At 46.2% G+C, this 16290-nt stretch overlaps 1 protein-coding gene across 1 annotated transcript; it reads right to left on the bottom strand.

Annotated features, from left to right (window-relative positions):
• Positions 1–7984: 7984 nt before the first annotated feature.
• TMEM200C (transmembrane protein 200C) lies at positions 7985–12667 on the bottom strand. The gene is made up of 2 exons (XM_086742222.1): positions 12471–12667; positions 7985–10379 (listed from the first exon to the last, which is right to left on the bottom strand). Exon 2 carries the CDS (start codon positions 10334–10336, stop codon positions 8687–8689), a length of 1650 nt encoding a protein of 549 aa, XP_086598348.1. The 5' UTR covers positions 10337–10379; positions 12471–12667; the 3' UTR covers positions 7985–8686.
• Positions 12668–16290: the final 3623 nt, after the last annotated feature.

Raw genomic sequence — 16290 nt, 5'->3', positions numbered from 1 at the left:
GTTCTTTGGGCTATGTAGAAGCAATGTATTTTAGTTGTACATAAACATGACGATCTATATATGCTGTGTTTTCGCAGTATGCAGTTCCAGCATGTGTTACATAATTGCTTACACTCTGTACTGTAAAATAATTATTCATTTAAACAAAAGCTGATCAAGTTCTAGCCTTTGACAGAGAAACAGAGCAATTCTCAGGACTCTTCTTGGTAGAACAAGACCTGCTAACGCTCCTGTATTTTAAAATGGTAAAAACAGTGCATTAATTTCTATTTCAGTCACGAAGACTAACTACTCTCTATGTTCATCAAACACAGACTTTTAAAGAAAAGGCTGAATACTGCATATTGTTCCCATTTACTATGTATATATCTAATACAAATAATCTACCATCTCATGTGGTAGGAAGGAAAGCAAAAAAGATTAGGCAATCCAGTGTCATGGTACAGAACATTGATCAGCATCGTCTGAAACGGGTGTATTACTTACCAATGCCACCCAGACCACTTGAAGCTCCTGCTGACAAAAACCTTCTCCATCCCCACATTGCTATGTGCATTCCATTTTTGTGTTAAAGAAGAAACGTTTTAGGACTGTCTAAAGATATTTAGGGGTAATCTTTATTTTTTTTTCCTGCAACTTATAAGCATTCCAACTGTTCAGAGGAATCCACAACTCACTTTAAATAATTTGAATAACTTATGTCTTAATTTCCTGATGTTTTGACATCTTGAATCTACTGAAGTATCTGGTAATTTCTGAACTCCGGTGGGGTGAAGATTTCTACCTCAGTCAGAGACTGAATTGTAAAATGGCAGTTCTAAGTAAAGGAACTATCCTTGATCCAAATCTGATTCTTGTCTCCCACCCAATCATTTCTCTAGTCTGAGATTAAACAAAATATTTGTGTTCACCTTCTTTAGCAGTTTTGCTGAAACACATAGTTCTATCCTTTTCAAGGTGGTAGAATTACTTAAAGTATATTTGCCTAAATTGCCCATAAGATTTATCTACAACTGTAAAATAAAACAAGATATTCTACAGAACACTTTGAATATATACCTAATACGGCTTGCTGGAAAACATTGCTGTCGAGAAATCTGTTGCCTATATGAGAAGTAATTCAACCTGCTAGTGAATCGTTAGGCAGCATATAATGTTTATTTGAGCAGAGGACTGGATTAATTTTCCAGTGAAATAAAAGATATAGTAAACATTATCTTAATATTGCTTTACAAATATAATTACTTTGAATGTGTCAGCTTCCCTTGACTTCAGGTCCCTCTGCTCCCCTGGATCCACGGATTCATCAGGCAGAGGCAGCAATGCAGGATGGATGCGTGTGCCAAGCCAGGAGGAAATGCCTGCTGTCGTCTTGGGGTGGTCCAGCTTCTCAGGGAGAGAACAGATGCATGGAAAGGGAGCGAGGAACCAAGGTGGCTGCTTGTTTTAGCCATTGTACAAGATTGTCCCATTTGAGGGAAGGAAAGACTTTTATTTCCCTGTCTCCATTTGGCTAGGGTAGTGCTAGCAGAGCTGCACAGAGCTCTTACGGAGGCAGTGATGAGTTACAGTGAAGTCAGTGCCAGCTATACATGGGAAGATCTGAGTGCTACCAACTGCTGCTGGTGCAATTGCAATATTTTGTGGTTCCTCTTTGCTCATATTCAACAACCCCAAACTGCAAAGACAAATGCAACAGTAACTTCAGCGACTTGTTGCTTTCCTTTTCCTGCCATCTTCAATAGTGCCTTCCTGATGACACCAGTGATGGTGCAACCTGCAATCCAGTTGGCTTCCTTTGCTCTATGGGTAACTCCTGGGGCTTGCTGGGGGTCGTGCTGGCAGCTGACCTGCAAACTGGTGATGGCCAGAAGCTGCTAATTTTCAATAGCTTATCATTTACCCCTTTCCCTCTCCTCCTAGATTGTCAGTGACAAGCATGGACCAGCCAGAGGGCTACCGAGGCATAGCACTGCTGCAACACTGGGAGCTCGTAGATACCAAAACTGTGCCGGCTGATGCTTCAGATGCTGTACACGTTGTAAAGACAGACACAAGGACAAGAACTGTCCTGCTGCATTCTCAAGCAGTGAGGCAGCCTGCAGTGTTATTTAAGTTAGCAGTGCCAGCAGACAGATTTAAGTTTTCAAAACCCGAAGAGCTGCTACTATCATCACCTTCTGCTGTGCTACCACAGTAAACTAATAAGCAGTGTCAGACTTTACCCATTCTCATTTTAACTTCCTCAGTTGAAACAGAATGCCATCAACTGTCCAGTATCGCTTGTCTCCTTAAATATTCTGCAGGGAGGTCATAGGAAAGTCTTAAGCTTTCGCTGAGTTATTTCCTGCAATGTTGTGTGCGATGAGTCTGAAAGATAGTGAAATAGATTAGCACTTCAGTGTCTCGCATGCAGAGAGAGGCTCTGTTAAAGATGAGGGATGGATCTCCTGTTGGAGGACAAGTGTTCAAGGCTCTGTTCCACAGTAGGCTACTTGTGTGGTTTGGAAACATCACTTAGAGGCAGACATCTGCGTGCTGTCATCACTGCGTACTGGTGCCTATATTTTTCTCCCTTTTAAAAAAAAAAATAAATCTGGTCTTTGTACACTTCATCTGAGGCTATATCTCTAGTGACAGGAAGAGAGTCACGCTCTGTACCCAAGGCATATTAGAGAGAAATACATTAAGGGCTGTGAGGTTGTCTGATGCTGTTTTAATAGAGACTCTATAAGTATTTTAAATAATAGGTTCTATTAGCCTCTGAGACCAAATTGCATTTCTTTAAAATGAATTTTGGTTGTAAAGTCAGTCAAGTAAAAACACGCTACACCTCTCAGAGACCTAAAGCATGCTTCAGGAATGAGGGAGGAAGGCTGTTTCATGGTGTTTCAGAAGTATCATATTAACTCATTGGGGATTTATCCTGACGGAGCTGCCTCTGGTGACTCGTGTGGCACACCTCAGAAAGGCTCATTTGCCAGGTCTTTACAGGTTGTTTTTTGTAAGACCCTATTGCAGGCTTCCATGCTGCTCAGAGGTGCAAAGGGAGCTGCGCTGCACCCTGTACTGAGTCACCTCCATTTGCAAAGTGATCACTAGCTCTAACCCTTACCAGAACTGATGGTCACGTTATGAAGTCCTGGTCCTTTACCAATGGCTGATTTAATTTATGGCAACAAAATGGGAGCTGCATGGCGTGGCCTCAGCCTGCTCCCAGACAGGTCGAGGAGGATGTGTCAGCAGTGTGCCAGGTCTTACGAGTGGAGATGAACAAAGAGCAATCCTAGGGTATGCGATGGTATTGCACTGTCTTATCCTATGTGATGGTGGGTATTGCAACGTGTTGTCTTTCACAGTTCACAGAAAATTTTAAAAAAAACAAAACAAACCATGATTTGTCTCAAGATATTTAGATATTTCAGTAAATACTGTGATGGTTCTTCCAATTGTTTGGGAATAACTATATCCTGGCTTGTGGATTATGTTTTCTTCAAAGCTGCAGTTCATTTAAACTTCATGAAAATAAAGTTTATGCTGAACATTCACTTTTTATTTGCCATTTTTTGCTTTAGTCATGAAGCCTAGTGTGGAACCGACTGCTTCTCTAAAGCCAAACAATCTCTCCCCATTTTTACCTTCTGGTCTGAGAGTATCAGTTACGTGTCCTCACCAGAACTTGTCCTAGGGAGAAAGGGGAAAGGGGAAAGGAAAAATTAATACTTAAAAAAACTCCTTTGTGCAGAGGAGGGCAAAGGAAACCTCACACACTGAGATTTTAATAGTGATTTTGACACTTGTTTAGTTTGCATCTGTTTTGATACTTTCACCAAAAAGGATTTCTGTCTCATTGCAATGTAATTTAAAAAGAACAATGATGGAGAAAAAAACTTTAAAAGCAGTACTGTGGCTCCTTTGTCTCTACCTGATTAAAATGTAGATAAACAACTAACCAGTGGATAGATAGAAGCCATGCTCATCCAGTTCCCAAATTATCCTGTGGTCCAGTCAGATCCTTTCTAGTAGTCTACTTTCCCCACCCAAACTTCAATGCCATTTCACCCCATCACTCCTGCCTGTGTTGGAGCTTCAGGGTGTCCGTCTGTCTCCATGCTTACAGTGAAAGCTAAAGGGTAGATGGTATTTTCTAGTGCACTCACTTAGACGCCTCTGCTCTGAAGATTTTAGCAGTGGTAAACAGGAAGCCTGGCATCTGGAATAAAATAGATACCAGTCTACTCTTCCACGTCAGACTTTTGCCCGTGGCAGTCAGACCCCATTTATTCTCTCAGGTTGTGCCTGCACATGCTGTGCATCTTGTTCGCTGCTTGCGGGCGCAAACTGAACCCTTGACTCATCCTTGGTGGAGAAAAGCAGTAATTAAGCAGCCTAGATAAAGCACTGCAGTATTGCTATTGACAGTCCTGGAGAAGTGAGAGAAAAAGGATTTTTCTGGGGGAAGTTTGAGGTATTTGCTTTAGAAGAAAGGGGAAAAAAAAAAAAGGAAAAAGAAAAAGCCCCACTGAGCTTTTATTGATTATTAAGATTTTAATTGTCAGCTACCGCTGACAATTCTGTGTTGTTTTATGTAACAAGGTCTGATTTCTAGCTAGGTTATGGCCAGAAGTTGGTTGTTGCTTTCTTTTCTTTTTCTCCTTTTCTCTCTTTTCTAATGGAGAGATAAATTTGAGGGACTGAAATATGTTAATGAAACAAGGCATTAATTGGTGATCTACTTACATTATTACTGATTCTCCTTTCTCACTACACATACAATCCTGTTTTATTGCATCCACATGAACATGTTCTTGTTCAGAAAGAAAACCTGTTAAATCTTATCAAAGGCTATTCCTCCTACTGAAATCCAATAACCTTTACCATTGTGTCATTAATAAAAATTATTGTTTAATTGAAACCATGTTGCTACTTCTGTATAAACCATTTGGGCTGGTATGGAAACCAATACTCTATCTCAGCCTGCAGACTTAAAACTATGTTAACAGTGACCTAACTCAGTGTTTGTATGTGCACTATTACTCACTGTCGGACAGCACCAATTCTTGAAAAGGCTGTTAAAAATATATCTAAATAATACAGGGTAATAAATCTGGGCTATAGTCTTTCACAGTAGATCAGCTGAGATGTCAAGAGTTTGGGGAGTTTGGTAAATCACTTCAGTCAAGGGAGCCAGGTTAACGCAAGGATGTTAAATACTTTGCTAGCCAGTGAAAACTGAGCCAGAACTGGGTTACAGTGCGATCATGCCAGCAGCTTCTCCAGAGTCCTGAGGATTTTGTAATGAACAGCAGCATGACTGAAACACAACTAGGGCATTTGCCTGTATCCTCAGACTGTGCAGGTAGCACCTATACTCATAACAAAAAAAAACCTTAGTGATGGGAGTATTCTGAGAGTTCAGGGAGAACTTAACTTTTCCTCTGGCAATTTTTTATAAACATGATAGCACTTCTTCTACGTTAAAAATATTTCTGGACCAAAATTTGTTTTTCCCATAGCAAAAATTTATGCTTAGGTATTCTAGCTTAACCTATCTCCACGGATATAACTTTTTTAATAGAGAACTAACGATTCCTTCTTAGTATTTCGTGTGCAAGCACATCTTCTTTTTGCAACACACAGGCAGGCAGATACTGATAAGCAGAGGCAGCTTCTCAGCTCTTGACAAGGGCTATGGAGGAAGCACTTGGTAGCAGAACACTGGAGATGAAGGTTAAAAGGAAGAAACCAGATTGGAGGAAAACGCATAACCAAGTGACAGAACTAGCAAACGATGGCCAAGAGGCAGCCTGGCAGTGCTGAGAAGGAGTCAGGGCCAGCTGGGAGAGACCCAAGAAGAGGTCAATGCACAAACCCCAGCACTCCCATCACCTCCTGGGGCCACTGGGGGAGGTTCAGCTACTTACCAGCCGCTGCGTTTCTCTCCAGGGCTAACGGCACTATCAGCAGTCACGGCTGGTGCACAGGGCTTGAATGTTTCAGCCGTTTTCCAACATCAGCGTGTTAGTGTAACTTGCCCATCTTGGATTTTAAATACAAACTACTGATGCCAACTCCACCATCACATAAGTTGCTGAACAAATAGTTTTAATTAATAAACTTGCAAAAATAATGAGAGATTTTTAGATAACTTGCAAACAGAGGTGGCTTTCTCTGCTTATTAATCTATGTTACAAATCACTTCTAGCTGTTTTTATAAAAGTGCAGCTTGACTGATCAAAGTTCATGTTTCACACCTTCTTTTTGGCAACACAGAAACAGGGTATAATTTTACTCATTAAGGCCAAACTCTGTTGTAATTCTGTTATTCAGAAAGCTTTGCAGTACATTAATCATCAGAAGAATTACTGGACTGCTTTATTTTAAATCAGTCTAAGGAGTACTCAGAGGCTTTTTTACAGTTTGTTTTTTTTTTTTGAGAGCACATTGTAAGTTCAGACTACTAAAGAAATACTAAGAATTTTTTTTTTTTAAAGCATCTGTTTCCCCCTTTTGGAATAAAACAAACTCCTGCCACATTTTCATGAGGACCACCCATGACTCGCCTCTTCCCCCGCACCTCCACTAAGGGTTTTCGTGTGGAAAATAACAAACAGGGTGTCTTCAGCTGTGTTGATAACCAGCATCTCCATCAGCACCAGGTAATGCTGCTCAGATGCATCTCATAAATCTTGCTGGAGGTCACAGGAGAAGGAGCAGAAGTACAGGGCCAGAGCCCCTGAGGAACTGAAAGACCCGTGCAAATGCCAGCACCAGTCGAGCTGCTCCCTTGCCACTTCACGTGGCGCCTAATCCAGCCCGTGCTCGGCTAGGCAGCTTCACAACAAAATTTTGCCAGCAGTGTGCTAGGGGTTTGATAGCAAAAAATACCACACTGATGTTCATATTGTCAATTTACCGGTTGCCAGTGACAGGAGGGAACATATTGCCATCTGAATGTTTCCATTGCTTGAGAGAACAAGCACTTTCTGCTTCCCCAGTTGCAGGACTCCGACACGGAAAACTGTTCTTTTATTTTCTTCTTTTATTTTAAATTAGCCTTACTTAATGAAGGATTTTTCTGGATTACTAAATGCAATTGCATTTAGCGATAGCTATATTCCATTTTGCAATATATTGTAAGTAGTTAAATATGTAATTAAGCATTTTAAAACATGAAAACATACGAAAAATTTTAATTGCAACAGAAGGACTCTTGCCTGCCTCCACATTGTATTTGTTTGATGTGCATTTCTCTTCCTGTAGTAGTGAAATGCCACATTTGTATTTAAAATCCAAAGTACAGACAAAATCTTCTGAGTACATAAAGCTGTTTTGGCAAAATAAGAGTGCCTGCTGCGCTGCAGCTACAAAAATGAAACAGCTCATCAATTTACCAAAAATCTGCCTTCAGAAAAGGCATTCTCCAGCCTGCAGGAAACCTGATGCTTTTCTCACGCAGGAAGAAATCCTCACGATGCTGAAGTCAGTGAGAAACCACCGCTACTTCAACAGGGCCAACTGCTACAGATTGACAGGGCTGTTATGCTTTAAAATTAAGCTTATGCCTTCACGAATAGGAACTGTAATGGCAAAAAGGCTTAATGCAACACTTACATGGGAAGTGAAAAATCTACAAAGAATATGTTGCAGTTCGACATTAATGTGTTACTCACGAAAAATCTTATTTTAATAGAAGGTCAAACCTTTAAAAAATTTTCTTCCTTAGCATGTCAAAATCTCACATTTCTTCAGCTGTCACAGAACACTGTTAGAAATGGAGACAGACTCTGCTGATCGGATTAAAGTGTTGTTTCTCGGAGACTGAACCAGTATTTATTTTGAAATTACTCCTAAATGATTAATTACCCCCTCAAGAACATAAGCAAACCTTTGGCCTCATAGCATCTCTATAATCTTTCACAGTACAAAATCAAAAGGTTTCTGATATCTGTAATTACTTACCAAAATAAAAGACCCTTTTGTGTGACAATTTTGTTTGTAAATGTTTTATTAAAAAAAAATCTTTTAATGCTATTAGTCAATACATGTGTAATAATACTTAATAAAGTATCACGTAGTAGTAGGTATTTTGGATTCAGGAATGTAATGGTTTTAACTAAATCGTCAGAGATCTGTTCTGCTCCAGTCTCTTCTAAATTGCAATTTTTTTCCAGAATTTAAACAAACTCATTCTTTGTCAAGGTACGTCAGTCATCCTTAAGGCCTTGCAAACTTTTTAGTGATTGAACCAAAACAAAGAGAGAGCTCGGCTTTCTTGATCTGAAGACCACGTTGCTCTTGAGTTTAAAAAGGTGCCTGCAGTTTTCAAGCAGTTAGTGGCAAATCAGCAAGAAAGAAATCAGAGGAGAAGAAGGGGCACTTGGAAATCAAAACAGTAAAGTGCACAGTTATACTGTCCGAAATTGTATTAATCTGATCCAAAGAACTTGCTGGACTGTGGATATTTAATACAATTTGGCTTGCATGAAACATACAATCACGATCGGACAGAAAGGATTCTCTTTTTCTTCCTGAAGTCGTCTACAGGATTTATGGAATTCAGTTTTCAAGGGTAACATACTGCAGCTCTTTGGATATTGATCGGTTTCCTAAGTCCACAAGGAGATGGAGAAGGAGGGGAAGGTGTGGAAGGCCGCAACATGTCCTCGTGCCTTCTCGGTTTTGTTTAGATGCCAGTACTCTCCAGTTCCCCGTCCTCCAGCCCTAATGCAGCGTGTGACCTAGAAATCATAAGGAGTTTCTCTTTATTTGTGTACTGTCTTTGCATTTGCTGGGATTGCTCCCCTGTTTGTTCTCTGCTGGTAGCCTTGAGGGGGTCTGTTTTCTCAACTGGTTCCTCCTCACAGTCCGGGATTTTACTGGCTGGGGTGTTGGCAACCGACTCCAAGGAGGTGCCTGCCTCCTCCAGGTGGCTGTAGCCCTTATTGCTGCTGGAAGGCTCAGATTGGGAGCTCTGGGAGTCCGTCCTGGTGATGGCAAGAGGGGTTGATGGGGGTGACCCCCTCAGATCCACAGATTTGGAGTAGCTAGAGGATGCCTTTACCAAGAGGCTGGAGTCCAGGTCCCTGCTGACAGCCGGGGACCGAGGCAGCTCAGGGAAAATGGGACGCCTGGTGTCAGGCAAGCAGCTGGTGCTCTGCCGCCGGAGAACCAGCTTGTGCCTCCTCGTCCCACAGCCTCCCTCGACGTGGCTGCTGCTGAGGTCAGTTAGGCTCAGTTCAAACTCCCCCCGTGGGATCTCCCGGGCTCCCCGCTCACCGGGGGGCCTCCGCCAGCCTCCTCCTCCACCGCTCGGTGCCAAGGGCAGGAGGGTGAAAGTGCTCAGCGAAGAGCCGACGATGGAGCTGGTTGTGCTGCGCTGGTCCCAGCTCTCTGGCGGGCTGCAGGGTGGGCTGGTGACAGTGCGGCCAGCAAGGGCAGCACGCTCCTGGTAGATGCTGTACACAGCCTCGGCCAGGCTGGGCGGCTGTGGAGGGGTGCAGAAAGAGGAACGCCGTGGCGAGGACGCCAGGTCTGGTGGGGAAAGGGAAACACCCAGTCCTGGTGGCCAGGAGCTCTTGGCCAGCATAGCCGCAGCACCTAGGCCTTCACCACCAGGCTTTAGCTCCAGGCCCCGGGACTGCACGTAGTTGACAAAGCCGTTGAGAGGGGCTGAGGCCGGGGTGCCTCCATCTTTGGCCCGCAGGCTGTGCGCGTCGATGACAGTGGAGTAGAGGTCACGCAGGTTGATGATCTTGGTCTTCTTGTCGCGGTTCTCGTGCAATACTGCATTGGCACAGATGAAGAGGAAGATGCCAATACCCATGATGAGGGGCCCCAGCACCTTCAGCTTGTCTGAATGCAAGTAGCTCGAGAAAAGACTGAAAAGGAAACCCACTGAGGCCTGAGGGGATGAGGAAGTGGGTGGGGATTGTGGGCCCCCCCAGCTGGTAGCAGTAGTGGAAGTGTTGGCTCTGGAGGGTGACTCTAGATGGATCCCTGCTTGTGCCCCTTCCTGGCTCCGGGAGCGGTTCTTGGGGGTGCCACCGTGTGGTGCCAGGTGCCAGCCCCCACTGAAGCTGCCTTCTCTATATACCTGGCTGGGCTTCGGCCAGTAGCCCACCACGGCCAAAGCGATGCCCACCAGCAGAACCAGGATGCCACAGAGGGCGATGAGCCCCGAGATGGAACACAGCTTGAGCTTGCCTTTCACAATAACCACGTCGTTCTTGCGCTTCTTTTTGGCCTTGCGTTTGCGTTTGGGGACTTGGCTTTGGGGTCGCAGGGGGTCCTGTTTCCTAGCTGAGATCCTCAGGAGGCCTCCAGTGGCGATCATGGCTGGCTACTCAGAGCACTGTCCCCTACGGCCGCTCCAGCTCCTGCAGTGCAAGGAAGAAGAGAAGAGGATGAGGACCAGGGGCAGATCTGCAGCACAAGAGCTGTCTCTGTTTGCTATTCCTCATTCAAACCCCTGCTAATTGAAACCCTCAACAAGTGGGATGGGGGTGGACACCAACAGGACCATCTTTCTGGGAAGTGATGTAGCCATGTCCCCCACCACACTCTTGCCAAACAGCTAATTAATGTCTTTACACTCCACGTAAATGATAGAGGGAGTAGTATCTGCTGGTGTAAACAAAAAAAATGATCTTGCTGGTCTCAGAAGGAGTTTGCAAAGCACTGGAGCTCAGAGGATGCTGAGCTCCACTCCCTAACAAGGTCTGGGGTTACACTGCACACTGTGGTTAGTGATGTTACGCAGGATTTGAGGAGAGGGGGGAAATAAAAGCACGAAGACGGTACACTTGATCTATAGATACCATTTGTTTCATTATACTACTTAGACATTACTGGGGGGAGGGTGAAACATATTACTTGCTTTTCCTAAATGAGTGGGAAAGGAATTACTGTGAAATGCACAAGGGAAACATTTGAACACTGCAAAGCGGTGCCCTGTGAAAGTTTATTCCTAGCCATTCGTACTTGATCTGCAATATTACAGAAATTTATCTCCTGCCTGTGGTCCAGAGGCATCCCTCGCTTGGGAACGCGTGCGATGCTCCAGGTAACCGTTATGTAACGGCAGCAAATTCCTCCCACCCCCAGAAAGGGGAGATGGTGGCTGGCAGGTAAGAAATGGTGTGTCAGACCTTGTTACAGGAGGAGTGAACCCTTGCGAGTCACCTGGGGAAACGGCAATGACTGCTTGTAGGGCAAACTGGCAGGCGATTAAACACTGAGCATTTATGGCTTGTGTTTTACTGGACCATCAGAAGTCCTCTCTCTGTTCCAGTGGTCTGAGCTACAAAATGCAACGTGCAGGAGCAATTCTTGTGCTGCTGCAATTCTTTTTGGAAGATATTCCTTCATGCTACTGAGGAGCAGGATCCACTCCCCCGTTTCTAAGTGTCCAATTATTTTTTCTTTGAGGAAGCACAAGATGACAGCAGTGAATATAACGCAATTCACAAAGTTCAATTCATTGCACTGAAAGGCAATTAAGTAAGGAACTAAACAAAAAACACCTTGCTTCTCTTCCCTCGTTCAGCTTTTATACCTCATTTCTTTTTCGTTCTATTCCCAGATTTGCCATGTATGTGGTAATTCTGCATCCCGTCTACTCCGTTTGTCTTTTCCCCAGAAAAAGAAGGGTGCTGGCAGCGAGGACATTGTTAAATTACTCTCCGAGGTATTGCAGGCTCAAAACAAAGGGCGGAGACTTGTCTTCTCTTTCCTATCGCTGAACTATTTATTTATTTTTTTTAGAAAGGCAAAAAAAAAAATCAAAGAGCATTTTTGGATCACGGAGAAGTGTAATTACTGGGACATGCTTGGCTTTAATCGCCAGTGCGTTCTCTCATTCTTTCCGCTGCCCCACCAGCCCGCAGCCCGTCTCCTCTACCGGGGCGAAAACCGCCGGTGATCCCCGCCGAGCCGCCTTCCCGATCCGGCACCGCCCGCCGCTCAGTTTCGGCGGCGGAGGGCGCGGAGCCCGGCGAGCCGGGGAGGGGAGGGGAGGGGAGGGCAGGGCCGGGCCGGACCCTCCGGCCAGCGCCGGCGGCGCCCCGAACACCCCCCGTCCGCGGCTGGCAGCAGCCACCGCCACGTTTGGCACCGCCACCTCCGCCCGCACCCCAGCCCACCGAGCCCTCCAGCTCCTCCCCGAGCTCGGTCAAGACCCGAGCGCAGTTTTAACAGCACCCACAGGAGCCGGTTTAATCCCTCCCCACCCCTCGGGAGCCTCACAGACGGGGCTCACCAGACTCCGGCCGCCGCGGCATCGTTCTAAAAGCGCTCCGGTAGCAGAAGCCCCGGGCACCGCCGGGTGCCCCGCGGGCAGGGTAGGGGTTTGCTGCGCCGGCCGGGCTTGCGCCCCTCGACGAGGGATCGGGGGTCGCCGGCGGACGGAGCCCCGCTGCTCAAGATGGCAGCGGCGGGGGTGTGGGGGGGAACGGGGCGCGGTCACTTACCGGGGAGGGCCGGGAAGAAGTCAACGCGGGAAGCGGCCGAGCCGCTGCGGGGAAGAAACTTTCCGGCCCGAGCGGGCATCCCCGCACGGCGCCCGCCCCGCCGCCGCCGCCGCCTCGCCGCTCCTCACGGCCCTGGGCGGGCGGGCGGCGGGGCTGGGCCGAGCGCCGGGAGCCCCCTCGGCCCCGCCGCCACCGCCGGCGGCCGCCTCAGGGAGCTCCGCGGGAGCGCTGCCCCCTCGCCATACCGCATCCTCCCCGCCGCGGGGCCGCCCCCCGGCAGCGCCCGCCCTCGCCGCCGGACTCGCCGCCCTGTGCCGCCGCCGCGGGTCGTGCGCGGCTGCCGGCCGGACTCGGCGCCGTTGCTAGGAGACGGGAGCCGTGACACAGGGAAATTGCGGCAGGATGGCCGCGGCCGCCTCCCCCCGCCCCCGCCACCTGCGCACCTGCGCCCGCCCGCCGCCACTGCCACCGCCTCGCCACGCCCCCACCGAGCACGCCCCGCCCCATCTCCAGCCACGCCCTCGGTGGCCCCGCCCCCAGCCGCCCCGCCCCGTCCTCAACCGCCCTGAGGGGTGTGGCTTGGGGCTGGCGTGTCGTGGGTGTTGAGCCGTGGCGGGCTGCACTGCGCCGTGCCCGTTAGACCCTTTCTTTCCCCTCGTCCGACAGGAGACTGGCTTGGGTGAGGCGCAGCCTCTCCTCTCCTCCCTTCCTCCCCGATGTCGACCCGCCCGGGGCTGGCCTCTCCTGAATCACGTGAGGTCCTGTTGCCTGTCACCACCTGAGTCCTTCCCGGGGCTCACTGTGTCTCCCATTTAGGAGCTCAGTAACAGCAAGCGAGAATACCCTTGGTCTCCTTTCCACCAGCGATGTCTCAGCAGCCTCAGGCTCAGCCACCTCACCTGTGTTTTTTTCCCCCTCAGATTTGCAGGAATGACTAGGGAGAGAGCCAAGAAGCGGGTGGTAAGATGAAGAAAGAGGACGAAAGAAGAAAGTGGCAGCTGAGACAGTCAGTGGTGTCACCCAGGATCTCTCATTTTCAGCAGAGACCGGGAAACGATGCTGACTTCTGAGCTGCTTCGTGAAAACTGATTAAGTTGAAGGTATCACCTAAGTGAGACACAATCTAGCATGTCCCATCACACTGCTTCTCTTATTCATGAGAGGAGATTACTGCTGATTGCTTTAGTTCAGTCTTGTTACAGGTCCACTCCGAGCTAGAAAGGCAAATCTCAGGAATGTAGCTCAGTAAATGTAGAAAACTCAACCTGTGGTTTGAGTTTGCTCCTAACATACCTATATTGTGTGGTTTTCTGCGGCAGATAGACCAAACCTGCATTTTGTACAGTGGCCTTGGATTCCTCTTGGAGCTGGGGTGTGACCTAGCCTGGCCCAAGCCAGCCTTCTTCTACCTCTGCCTGACTTCTTGTGTGGGAAGACGACGCTGTGTGTAAAACAGCCTGCTGGAAACTGAGGGGCAATAAAGAGAACTTTTATGGTCTCAGGCTGTGTTTTTGAAAATAAAGAATCCAACATGGGTTGAGAAAATTGTCAGAGACATTATGCATATCCAGTTGAATTGTATGTATTCCAGCCTTGACAACTCTGCGATTCTGCGAATGTTCACCCAGACTGTGCTATTACGTGTCTTTCACCCCAACTATCAGTGCCTGATTTGGGAACAAACAAACCCTAATGCTGCGCATATGCATTTTAATGGCATTTGCAGTATGTCTCAGCACAATCACTTGGGGCACATTTCTTTTAGTACATATATAACTTTTGGTTATGCAACAGGCTTGAAATTTAAGATTTATTATTTAAGAACTTCTTTTAAAGGTGTGCTTTGAACAGCCTCGATGAACTTGAGTCTTCTGACATTCAGTAATTTGCTTTGTGTTCAGCCCGGACTATCAGAGAAAACCAAACATATCACATCTGTTTCCACTGGAGACCTGTATCACATCAATAATGCAGCATCACCAGACTCTCCCTGAAAGGCTCCTGTGTTAGAGGAAGAGGAAGAACGAGAGTGATTTTTTAAAGGGCAAAGAGCTCTTTTCCCTATCTGAGTCATATTTTCTATTTCCGTCAAACTACACCATTCTGTTTCGCTATCTTTTTATACAACAGCCTTTCCGTATTTTCATCGCTGAAGTTTTGAGTGATTAGGCTATCCTCACATTCACAGTTTTGAAATTACTCTTAGCAAAATGTGTTGTAAGTGAGGCCAAACCCTGGAAAATAAGAAATACGTTCTTGGATGAGAAGCTGCTGAAGGCGTTGTTCCGCAGCAGCTAGCAATCCAATCTTGATTTGCTCTACATGGAAAGGACCAGTTGTACAATGGCAGGCTGAATCCCTCAGAGCAAGTACCTTGCCGAGTTGCGTATCCCTGCCTATCCGACGGATTCTTCTTCTTGTTTAACAAACACATCGGGGGCTTTCATGAAACATTTATTTTATTTTTAGTTGATATGGATTTTTTGTGTTCCCAGAAGTGGAATGCCTGCAAAAGGCAGCTTTCCTGTTGGTCTGGTTTACTGGTTGCCTGAGTTAATTTGTAACTGTCTGTGTTTGCACTGACTACTGAGCGCTGCTGGCAGGCTCAGCTCCTGCCTTACTTGTATAACTTTCTGCGTGATGCTGTGCATTTATTATTAAACTGTGGTGAACTTAAATAATTATTAGGAATTGCAAAGAGATTATTTGATTTGGGTTTTCTTTCTCCTTTCTCCTTTCTCCTTTCTCCTTTCTCCTTTCTCCTTTCCCTTTTTCTCATCCTCTTTTCCTTTCCCTTTCCCTTTCCCTTTCCCTTTCCCTTTCCCTTTCCCTTTCCCTTTCCCTTTCCCTTTCCCTTTCCCTTTCCCTTTCCCTTTCCCTTTCCCTTTCCCTTTCCCTTTCCCTTTCCCTTTCCCTTTCCCTCCTCTCCTCTCCTCTCCTCTCCTCTCCTCTCCTCTCCTCTCCTCTCCTCTCCTCTCCTCTCCTCTCCTCTCCTCTCCTCTCCTCTCCATACTAGTTATAATTATTTAGTTATTAGTTATTATTATTATTAGTTAGATAACTAATTTTTAAGCATATATTTGCTTTTTAAAAGTTGTTTAAGCATAAGATGGTAACCTTCACGTGGTCCTTCTTGGGACGTGCTTCAGCACAACAATGCCATCAATTTCAGTATATCCACTTGAACAGGTTCCACCCCAGGCTGGCTGGGTATGTCAGCTCTAATCCAGGAGATGTGTAGCCAAGTTAATATATCTCAGCAGGCCTGAGGTCCAAAACCAAAGGACAAGCTAGAGTACTTGGTGTACTTACCTGAAATACTGTCGCATCTCTGGGTTCCAGCCACGGACCTGCAGTTCCCAGTGTAGAGACCCTACAAAGTAGGACCAGAGAGAAGGCCTGTACTCTATATAAATATATGCAATCTGAGCACCAGATTAAAAGAATAAATATGAAAATTATTCGTAGAGGAGTAGTGTTAAAAGCATAAGAGAGACATATTGCACAGGCTTCAGGTTTTCCCCAGTGATTTATCTTTACAGTTTCTCAGACGCAGAGTGTCAGGAGTATGGAAGGGTCATTGCCATCTTAACCTGTATCCTGATAGCAGAATGGCTTCCAGTCATAACAGTGGCTCTAGCCTGAAAGCCCATTTTAACTGTAGCTTAATTAGCTATTTTTAATTAGCTAATTTATTACATTAATAAAAACAAAAGCTGGTGTACGTTTTGTACATATAGTTCACAGTGTATTGTGCTACATGCCAAGGTTTTTGAGTCTTTATTGCTGGAATTCACAGCTCCATCTTATTCAATAGCTA

Source organism: Chlamydotis macqueenii, chromosome 2 (genome assembly GCF_036417535.1).
Source record: "Chlamydotis macqueenii isolate bChlMac1 chromosome 2, bChlMac1.mat, whole genome shotgun sequence".
Classification (NCBI taxonomy): Eukaryota; Metazoa; Chordata; class Aves; order Otidiformes; family Otididae; genus Chlamydotis; species Chlamydotis macqueenii.
The sequence above is the reverse complement of the archived record's forward strand: the minus strand, read 5'-3'. Positions and strand labels throughout refer to the sequence as shown.